This window comes from Triticum urartu, chromosome 7 (assembly GCF_003073215.2).
Source record: "Triticum urartu cultivar G1812 chromosome 7, Tu2.1, whole genome shotgun sequence".
In the NCBI taxonomy this organism is placed as follows: Eukaryota; Viridiplantae; Streptophyta; class Magnoliopsida; order Poales; family Poaceae; genus Triticum; species Triticum urartu.
Genome location: NC_053028.1, coordinates 604,844,784 through 604,855,751, shown reverse-complemented (window position 1 = coordinate 604,855,751; position 10,968 = coordinate 604,844,784). Strand labels below are relative to the sequence as shown.

Sequence of the window (10,968 nt, the reverse complement as noted above, 5' to 3'; positions counted from 1 at the left end):
GAATTCTATGATTCTAATTCTGTAATTTCTTGAAAGGGTGATCCTCCGCAGATTATCCTAGTTGAACTTGATAGTAATGTTGCATTTAGTACTCCGTATTTGATATGAATAAAGTGTGCCACAAGTTCAAAAACAAGATGACCTTAAAAGAATGCACCAGCATCATTCTATCCATGGTTAGCAAAAACTACCACAGTGGTTTAGACACTTTTTTTTACTATAAACATCGCATTTATTCATTGAAAATAACAGTTACATCGTTAATAAGAGAAGTTACAATCTCATTCATAGGTTCCTTAAAACAATCTCTAGTCACAGAAAATTTAGCTAATCTAGCAAGTTTCTGAGCAACTTTATTTGCTTCCCTATTACAATGCTCAAAACTAATACGCAGAAAATCGCACGCCATAAAATAACAATCGTCAAAAACTGCCGCCGCCACTCCCACTGAATGTCCTCCATTCTTCAGTGGTGTAGACACTTAATATACAAGAGGGCAACCTATGATTGTTCATGCGTAAGTTACTACTGATATGATAATCTAATACAAGGAGGGCACCTCTCATGTCTCTCTTATACTACTTGGCTTCTCGGTACCAGGAACGACATAATTTCCATATTTCCGTAAGCAATGTTGTTGTGAACTCATGTGTTCCTCTCATGCGCAGCTGTAGAAGCCAAGTGATGCAGATAATACAAAGAGTCAAGCCTGGAAGATAATCTGGAACTTGCATTGTCCAAGTAAAGTAAACCAATTTATCTAGAGCCTATACATGCATGCCGGTGGATGTTCCGGGGGCAGGTTTGTGCTTGCATAGGTTTCCACACGAGTTTCATACACAATAAGTTCAAGACTAATCATATATTCATGAACAGCATAATACTATAGCATTCTATCTAATTTCATTGGTGTAATACATGTAAACAACTGTTATATAAGAATAACAGGCAACTCCTTATGGAGCTACTCCATGCTATATTTTCCCAGTGGTTGGTTTCTTTCTTTCATATATGCTTGAGAGAAAGAAGGCTGCTAACTGAACAGGGCAACTCCATATAAGATACCGGGATTCTGTCTTTTTATTCAAAACAGGTGACCTTTTTATATACAAGTTCCATCTCGTTAATGAGTAATGAAACACAAAGAAGCCGGCCATACGCGGTAAAAGATTTTGGCTAACTGCTTGCTCAAGAAAGAAAATCAAATATGATCCTAACTCCCACAGCAAGAGGACAAATCAAACTGATGTATCATAATATGTTCACAACATACTGAGAGATTTGTGTCCTCAGCTTACAAGTAGACACTGGAAAGGATCATCCCGAGCACTCATCGGCAAATGAGGCCTTCAATAGGCACATGATATAAATTTCCCAAGCTCTCCTCGCCCAATGAGGTCTTCCATAGGCACACGGTAACCAAAGCCACCACCAGAACAGAACCATATCCCACTAAGGGCCTCTTGGTTCGCAGGATTCAAAAAACTTAGGAACAGGAAACCAAAAAAATAGGATACGAAAGCATGCGCAAAATAAAGAATCACAAAACACATGAATTTTGTAGAGTTGGGTGTTTGATTCATAGGAATAAGAAAAAACTAGGAACCCAGGAAATCATTAAGATGATCATGACCAAGATAACTTTACATCTCCCATGGAGACGAGGGTGCCAAGGACATCCGAATTTATTAATGAGCAAGCCACTCCCTCCTGATACTCACCCTTAAAATCTGTGTACCACAGTTCTCAGGCTTCTGGATTTGGGATGAGGCTTAAGAAACCAAAAAGGTAAGAACTAGCAATAACAATATCATATGGAAAGAAGCATCTCTCCATGTATGCTAGGTATCAGATAATGCCTTCAGTCCATATCAATCCTGCTTGCACAACTAACAAAGTAAACAAAACTGAATATCCCAGGAAAGAGACAAGCTAGACTAAAAAAAGCTAACTATATACTATGATGATGTGTAGACGCCAACTGCACTAAGTATTTGCAAGAATCGTGTTTCTTTTGTGGCACCTACTATGACATACTAGATCAATTATTTCAAGCATAGCAATGATCCTCAACGGCTCAACGCATAGCTGCCAAATCCCACAGAAAGCATCTAAAATGTTGCTGGAAAATTCAAATACATATAAACCAATAGCAGCAAAGTACATTGGCCTCTATTAACTTACTCAGCACTCAGCAGCAGACAGAGGTGGGATAAGTAAATTTTTCATCCTCGGAAGTCTTTTGAAAGTTGAGAAATCATCCCTCAACTCCAAAACCACCCAAAGTCAGTCCCTCAACTATTTAAACCAGATACTTTTCGTCCCTCAACCATTTAAACCGGATACTTTTCGTTCGTCATAACACTTGAGGTGGTTTTATTTTGACGTGGACCCTGTTTTGACTGAAACGGGCCACATACACTGGTTTTGACTGCCACATCAATTAAGTGTTTGTGCATGAGTATGTGTGTGCGCGTGTGTACAAGTGAGAACCAAGAGAAAAGGAAAGTGTTTGCACTGAATATAGCTTATCAAAATCTGAATATAACTGAAAATAGTTTGGACATTTCAGAGCATTGTACTGAATTTAGCTGAACATAGTCTGAACACAATTTAATTGAAAATAGTCTGAACACATTCTCGACCCAATTTAGTTTAACATAGTCTGACAAAGTACTAAATGGGAAAGGGAAATAGTACTGAATATAGCTTAGAATCAATGACAAACATGAATTCTCACATGGTCTGACATAAGAACAGACAACAGCAAACAAGCACTAGTCTGGTAGTTTTGCTGGCACTTTCTTTGCTCTTTAATTTCCGCCAACTTGGGAACTTGCCGGGCCGGAGGTAACATTGACAGTAAAGGATGAACTGGATTTCACAGCGCAGCCGCCACCATGCTCAACCAGCAACCGCGGGCCTCAATCACCGCCGCCCATGAGGGAATCACCACCGCAGCCGCTGCCTAAATCGCCGCCGCCGCCCAGAACTGGTCGTGCTCAAGGTCGCTGCCGCCATGCCCTAGCAGCCACCACCACAGCCACCGTGCTCAGCCAGCAACCACCGCGCCTCAATCACTGGCAGGCCACGCCGCCGTAGCCACGCCTCACAGCCCGCCGCCACCGCTCTATTTAGGGTTCGTGAATGGGAAAAGGGATCGAGAGAATGCGAAAGCGAGAGAGAGAGCCAGCGGGTGCCCTTAGTCACTTGATTGACCTGGAGGTCAAAACCAGCCCACGTGGCCCGTTTTAGTCAAAACAGGGTCCACGTCACAGTAAAACCACCTTAAACGTTATTAGGGACGAAAAGTATCCGGTTTAAATAGTTGAGGGACTGAATTTTGGTGGTTTTGAAGTTGAGGGACGATTTCTTCACTTTTGGAAGAGTTCGAGGCCAAAAAATATACTTACCCAACGGAGGTCGACCCTCCACTAATCCCTTATTTGAGTTGCCAAGTTCTGATGTTGCTTCATAAGGTCTTGGTCTTGAAGATGTATTGGTCTCTATTGCGCTGCATCCTATAAATACAGGGAAAATCTGAAAACCGTTAATTGTATTTGTGCATAATGCGTGCAGAGGTAATCTAGACAAACAAGCAAAATACAATCTTGTCTAAAAAAGGTTTTTAGCATCAGAATAGTAGGCAGTACTTTCTTTTGTAAAGCAGTACCATATCATAAAATCACGATACTATTATATTTCTCATGAACTATAATTTGGCTTATAGAAAGGGAGCCTTGGCGCAGTGGTAAAGCTGTTGCCTTGTGACCATGAGGTCACGGGTTCAAGTCCTGGAAACAGCCTCTTGCAGAAATGCAGGGAAAAGCCGCGTACAAAAGACCCAAAGTGGTCGGACCCTTACCCAGACCCTGCGCAAGCGGGAGCTACATGCACCGGGCTGCCCTTTTTTATAATTTGGCTTATACATCACATAAAAGGGTGCGACCCAATTGTAGAGACCATTGCCCTGTGTAGGTCCAACTGTGTGGCCGCCACAACTGCCGCTGCCATAGCAGCAGCAGCCACCACGGCATCGGCATCCATCTGGACGACCTCCACCTTGCCGCCGTGCTCCCCATGCCCATGTTGCCCATCCCCCTCGCCCTCCTCCACCTCCTGCTCATGCTCCTCCCTGTACGCGTTCATCGCCTTCACCTCCGCCTCCGCCGCCATGACCGCAAGGTGGTTAATCACGGCGTGCGCCTCCGGGTCCTCCGCCGGCTGCAGGGGGTGCTCGGGGCCCCGGCGAGGCCGGTACTGCTTGCCGTTGTATTGTGCCATGGCGAAGGATCAGATCGGACGATGGGGATGGAGATAGCCTGGAGGGGGTAGTAACCCTAGGATTTCGATCTGCTTTTAGTTTGGATGGTGGAAATGGAAACAGCAAAGGAGCAAGTGGTCCTTGCATTAATACCACAGTGATGGCATCTGAAAGAATTCTAAGACATCACCACAATTTACAAATAAAATCCCATATGCTCAAGAAGCCAAAAAGGTAAGATCTAACAATACCAATACCATATGGAAAGAAGCATCTGTCCATGTATGCTAGGTATCAGATAATACCTTCCAGTCCATATACACAACTAACAAAGCAAACAAAACTGAATATCCCAGGAAAAATGAGCTAGACAAAAAAAGGTACTCCCTCCGTTCCAAAATACTTGACGTGGTTTTAGTATCACAACAAGTATTTTGGAAGAGGGAGTATTATAAACTATGATGTGTAGAAGCCAGCTGCACTAAGTATTTGCTAGAAATTGTGTTCCTTTTTTCACACCCACAATGACATACTGGAGCAATTAATTTCACGCATAGCTGCCAAATCCCACACAAAACCTCTTTTGAAACATCTAGAAATATTGCTGGAAACTTTAAATACATATAAACAAATAACAACATAATACATTCCATTACCTTACTCGGCAGCAGACAGACATCGAGCCTCCACTAATTCCCTATTTGCGGAGCCATCTGGAGTTACCAACTTGGATGCTGATTTATCAGGTTTTGGCCTTGAAGATGTAAATTGGCATCTACTGCGCTGCATCCTATGAATAAAGAGTAAAATATGACAAATATTAATAGTGCTTGTGCATAATCACTCAGAAGCAACTTAGTCAAGAAGCACCAACAAGCAAATATAATCTTATCTAAAACAAAGGTTATTACAAGGCAGTGACCGATTTTTTGTTCAGCAGTACCACATTGTAGTATCATTATACTATTAGATTTTTCATAAACTATAATTTTGTTTATATATTATTTAAAATATCTGAAATATATCTTCTAACACAATTCAGAAAAATATAATACTATGGTAGAATTATATTATCACTAACACTGCTAGGGTTAATTCCAAATCGATAACCGAGTAGAATTTCTAACCTGATGCACCGCAACAAATTGTTTTAACAGAACGCAATGTAAATGACTGTTTTACAGAATGCAACATCCAAATTAATTCATAGATATTCCTTTCTGGGGAAATACTGATTCTTCTCATTCAAGAGATGAAGAAAGTGTCGTACAATGAATGCAGCCCAACCAAAAAATAGCTGCTAGGCGCGCACTTAAGCATTCCTAGACGCTAGGCAGAAGCAGAGCTACTGTCTTTAAGAGTGCCTAGGCGTGCGCTTAGGCAATATAGGCTCTACGTAGAGGCAGAACTAGGAATTTACGCCCAACGCATTTTTGAAACTTGCATGAATGTGATTTTGCTAAGAACTGAAGCCCAATGCCTCAAGGGGTCAACTAATTACGCAAGAGCAATAGATGACGAACTAGCTAGAACTAGACGTAGTTATGAGGTTTAATGTGGTCTCGAGGGCATATCTCTTGCTTAACCCACCCTTGCGAAGCATGGCTGACCCTAAGATTTTGTTCGGATAGAAAATGGTACCACACATAGGTCATGTGCACCGAGCGATTCTAATCATGGTAACGCATTCTGACAATGAATACAATGGAATTGGTGTACATGATACGCTACAAATCATTTGGCTCTAGTAAGAATGCAGTGATCCTAGACATTGTTTTAAAAGCTTCCCTAAGGCATCACCCACGCTATGGTGTCAGATCGCCCTCAGATGGCAAGGCATCGACCTCGCTTGTGACTGCTTCATGAAGCATGCGCCTTAGACAAAAGGGCGTCGGAATCGTCCACCTGGGCAAGCAGGGCGGCACCTTGGGCCAGATCAGACGCCATGCGCTGCTCTCAGGCCGGAAAGAGCGGCCCACATGGGAAACTTTCGCGTGAAAGACTGGCTCATGCGCGAACAGGTACAAGACGGAGAGGGGGGAGAGAGAGGATCGAACAAATTGTCCAATCCACGCGAGAGGGATTCCTTCTCTGCTCTCTGACCTTTGCCAGCGGTTCTTCCTCCATGGCTCCAATCTTCTGTGCCACTCCTCCTCTCTGGGCTCAGGTCCTCCCTCCCCCCCCCCCCCCCCCCCCCCCCCCCCCCCCCCCCAAGGTGTGGCTCCCGTTCTCATCTCACTTCTCCCCAGCCCTCCTCTGCTCTTTCTTCACCTCTCCCAGTGCTCTGTTTCTCCCAGCAGTGTAGCTAGATGTGCTTAACTGCTCCTTCTCTGCATCTGTTTCCTCCCAAATCTGCTTATCCACCCACAAGGCAACAGCCCCACCACCACTTCTCTCCTTCCCCATGCTTGATCTGGTTGCTCCAGTGATTTGTCTCTTCTCTCTTTTTCTTTGACGGCTGATTGGACCGTCTCTCAGTGTTGCTCCAGTAGCCAGGTGTCCCTGCTCTGATGGATCCTGTGGCTGATAATGCTTATGGTCTATCAAATGATCCCAAGAGAAGAGCTACATCCGACGATCCAGCTAGGACGTATGGTTCTGGCCAGATTTAGTGAGGAAGATCTAGCTTGACAGTCCATATGTTCGATTTAGAGAGCTATATCCGACGTTGGTAACAGTTTATTTATTGTAATGCTAGTTGTTAAATCGCCTAATTGGCTACCATATATTGTATATGTATGTGTCTAAGGCGTCACCTCGCCTTACGCTTTAGCGCTTAAAAGGTGATGCGCCCCCAGAGCCTCGCCTCACCTTACCGCCTTAAAAACATTGATCCCGGAAACCATGTCTAAATCAAGGAGTGCCACACTAATATTGCAACCGACAAGAATCACATCATACTGGTAATGCTTGACACGAGACTAATAAAGTGACTAGAGGCAATTTATCAATGTTCATACTCCCTCCATTTCAAAATACATTGCATATTAGTTTATCCTAAGTTAAACATTGTAAAGTTTGATCAAATTTAAAGAAAAATTTATCGACATCCACAATACCAAATCAATATCATCACATCCATCATGACATTTATTTTCATATTGTTGACGTCGATGCTTTTCTATAAACTTGGTCAAACTTTACAAATATGCATTTTGAAATGGAGGGAGTACTGAACAGAGTTTTCTAAGAAAAAACTATGGTTGTGCAGATGTGGTAACACAACCTGACAATTATAAATTGCTATATATGATACACTACAAATCATTTGGCTCTGGTAAGAACATAGTATCACAGGATACTGCAATCTATGTCGTGATCACGGAAACCATGTCTAAAGAAAGAAGTGCCACACTAGTATTACAACTGACGAGAATCGCAGCATAACGGTGATGTTTGACATGGTACACACTAATCAAGCGACCAGAACAACTAGAGGCAGTTAATCAATCTTCATACTGAACAGAGTTTGTTAAGAAAAAAGCTACGATGTGCATATGTTCCCAAGAAAATCATGGCAAAATAATATGCATAAGGAATGTAGCATATTCCAATATATATTGTCAAATTTGGCGACTCCCAACACAACAAACTTAAAGTATTTCAGACATTTTCAACAGACAACATTTGAGACATAATTACTGGAATTTCCAGTCAACAACTATACCAACCTTAGTGCAAGTTTCTTCCAAACAGTAGTATAACAGATCTTCTTAACAAAGTCCTGCTTTTTCAGCTTCTCCCTAAATCTCATCAATGGTGCCACCACTGTGGAAAATTCAACCTCTGAAGCAGGGTAAATTCGACCTCTGCCGCATGTGAATCATCCAGCACATAATCTTACCAAACATGGTTTATAGACTGTAAAAATAGTCTGTATGGAATTGATGGTGATGCTCCACCACCAATGCCTGGGTTGAGCTCGTCTCCCCCGAGCAGCGAAAGTAAAGCTTGCATCTGCAACAGCAATCAAAGACACTACCACCTTGCAATATCATTCAAGGCTACTGAATCACGTACAGAAGGCAGAGAAGGAAAAATTATACTAATTGCAAACGGCAAGAGACGGACCTTATCAGGGAATACAGGGTCGAACACGTCGATCCAGCATATCAAGGGTTCAGTGAGCTGGTTGTTGGCACATGGCAGAGCCGTAGAGACCGTCAGATCCATTCCCCCCAGCAGCGGAAGTGCAGCTTGCAACTGCGACGGCAATCAAAGAAACTACTACCTTGCAATATCATTCAAGGCTAGTACTAAATCATGTGTGAAACAGGCAGAGAAGACAATTTGCTAACTCGAGGGATGGACCTTATCAGGGGATACAGAGTCGAAGTCGTAGCTCCCGTGCAGGAACTCCATTTTGAGCTCAATCCTAGGGACCATCAGCTCCCTTCCCGCGAGCGACAAAAGTACATCTTGCACCTGCGACAGCGATGAAATACACTAGCACCTTGCAGCATCGTCCGAGACTACTGAATCACGTAAAAAAGGCAGAGAAGACAGTTTGCAGAGTACAAGGGATGGACCTCATCAGGGGTTACAGAGTCGAAACTGCACTCCTGGCCCCGGAAGATCATGGTGAGCGTGTTGCGCGCGGCGGGCGGCACAGTGGTAGAGTCCGCCGGATCCAATCGCCCCTGCAGCGAAAGTGCAGCTTCCACCTGCGACACCTTGTCAGGGGAGGCGGACATGAAGATGTGCACAACGCCCCGGAAGCACAGGGTGAGCAGGTTGCGGCCGCAGCCGCAGGAGAGATGCGCCTCCTCCAGGTCCTCGATGTCCATCGGGACGACTTCCCCGTCGCTGCCGTGCTCATGCTGCTCGTCCCCCTCGCCCTCGTACGCGTCCTCCGCCTCCACGAGCGCGAGGTCATCGAACACCGCCGCCGGCTGCGGGGGGAACTCGGGGCCCCAGAACGACGGTGCCATGGCGAGGGACCGGACCGGATCGGATCGGGCGACGGGGATGGAGATGGGGGCGGATGGATTGGTGTGGTGGGATTTGGATCTGATTTCGGTGTGGACTGTGGAGTGGCGGAAATGGAAACGTCAACGGGGCGACTGGTCGTGGGCCTCAGCCGTCCCCGTCTCTCATACGCGTCGCGTCCCAACCCCGTCACCCCACCGTCCCCGGATGTGCCAAAATGCAGTTGCACTTTTTGGTGGATGGAGCGCGCATGTCTCACGTGCTAATTAGCATTAATTATATTTTTTTGAGGGACAGCATTAATTATAATTAATAAGGACATTTTCAATGACGGGGACCAGTCCCAGGATATGGATGCAAAAGGCCGTCATCCAATGCTGTCTGCATATATCCGGCCAACAATTTCAAACTAACTAGACGAAATTTGTTCAAACCGGGCGGATTTCAAACTAACTGAAGTTGAAACTGGATGGTCACGCGGCGACGAGGTCAGGGTCGTTGCGGACACAGTCTGGCGCCATGTCACTCTTGATGATCGGCATTGCGTCGGTTGTACCTCGCCGCGCACTCCGCCTTGGAGACGACGGCCCTCAAGCCCGAGGCACCGCCGTAACCGCCTCCTCCGAGGTAGTGGAGGAGGCGGCCCCGCGCCTTATTGATTGCGGGCAGCAACTCCTCCTTGACGGCGAGGCGGTGGCGGCGCGTCCATGCGGCCATACCGACTGCACAGCGGGTACGTCGGCTCCTCCTTGACCCGGCGTCCGATCCGGACGCCGCGATGGCGGTGCGGGGGCGAGGCCGGCTCCTCCTTCACAGGATGGAGCAGGGACGCTAGCTCACGCTTCGTGTGGTGGCACAGTGGGGATGGCGACTCCTCCTTGACGCGCGCCGGGGATGGCGGTGACGGGCCCATGTAACAGAGCGACCGCTCCATAATTATCTTGATCTAACAGACGATCTTCTTGAGGAGTCAGGGCGGCTGCTGCGGCGGCGTCTGGTCCTCTTCAACACCGGAGAAGATGACGATCTTCCTCTTTGGCGGAGGAGCCATCCATCGTGGATGCCGAAGGGCCTAAAGAGCGACAATGACGGCGCCAAGAACCACCGGAGGAAGAGCTTCCACCGACGCCGCCTATCGGCGCGGAGCATCATGACTTCGACATTGCCTCTGAGATGGGAGAGGAGGAAGGGCTTGACGAGGTGGGTGACGAAGAGGCAGAGTGCGTCGGTGCTTGGGGAGGGTGATTGTAGCTCTGTGCTTTGCCGGAGCACGGCTTATATAGCCACGGTCAAGCCAGGCGAAGGGGCGGTCATCCCGCTTCAATGCAGCACAATGACCGGAGTTGGTTCCTCGAGAAGCTGCGTCTGCATTGAAACGACGGCTGCCGAGAGGTCGCGGCGGTCAGCTCCGCCCTCCGTTGGTCACATAATGCGGCATCAATGCCGGCCGCTCCGTGCTCTGGGGCGGCATGAATGCGGTGCGGTAAGCGGCGTGTGCATCGGAAGGAAAAGCGCAGGAGGGGCGGGTGGGGGTTTATGGTGGGCCAGGGCCCAGGGCGGTTGGAAGCGGGCTTGGGAGCGGTTCGGACGTCCGCAAAGCTCTCCCACATTTGTCTCCCGTTTACGGGAGAAAGTACGTCTGGACCGTGCCGCGGACCGATATGATCCCGTTGGTACCGACTGGTGACCCACAAGTATAGGGGGTCAATTGTAGCTCTTTTCGATAAGTAAGAGTGTTGAACCCAACGAGAAGTAGAAGGAAATGACAAGTACTC

At 46.5% G+C, this 10,968-nt stretch overlaps 1 protein-coding gene across 4 annotated transcripts; it reads right to left on the bottom strand.

The window, feature by feature from the left end:
* Window positions 1-264: 264 nt before the first annotated feature.
* On the bottom strand, window positions 265-9,367 carry LOC125525710 (GATA transcription factor 20-like). Of its 4 annotated transcripts, XM_048690716.1 has the most exons (8): window positions 8,794-9,367; window positions 8,576-8,689; window positions 8,336-8,467; window positions 8,109-8,221; window positions 7,936-8,032; window positions 4,921-5,054; window positions 3,414-3,521; window positions 265-668 (listed from the first exon to the last, which is right to left on the bottom strand). In XM_048690716.1, exons 1-5 carry the CDS (start codon window positions 9,193-9,195, stop codon window positions 8,008-8,010), a joined length of 786 nt encoding a protein of 261 aa, XP_048546673.1. In that variant the 5' UTR covers window positions 9,196-9,367; the 3' UTR covers window positions 265-668; window positions 3,414-3,521; window positions 4,921-5,054; window positions 7,936-8,007. The 4 variants fall into 4 exon arrangements, with proteins under 4 accessions (XP_048546673.1, XP_048546674.1, XP_048546672.1 ...); XM_048690717.1 differs by lacking the exon at window positions 265-668 and having other exon boundaries at window positions 1,056-3,540; XM_048690715.1 differs by lacking the exon at window positions 265-668 and having other exon boundaries at window positions 1,056-3,521.
* Between the last annotated feature and the right edge of the window lie 1,601 nt (window positions 9,368-10,968).

What these genes read in the sequence shown, in the direction of transcription:
- LOC125525710 (XM_048690716.1), bottom strand. Translation starts at nt 9,195, where the DNA reads ATGGCACCGTCGTTCTGGGGCCCCGAGTTCCCCCCGCAGCCGGCGGCG. An exon ending in ACTCTGTAACCCCTGATGAG is followed by an intron (nt 8,690 to 8,793) that starts GTCCATCCCTTG and finishes TCGCTGTCGCAG; the next exon opens with GTGCAAGATGTACTTTTGTC. An exon ending in ACTCTGTATCCCCTGATAAG is followed by an intron (nt 8,468 to 8,575) that starts GTCCATCCCTCG and finishes TTGCCGTCGCAG; the next exon opens with TTGCAAGCTGCACTTCCGCT.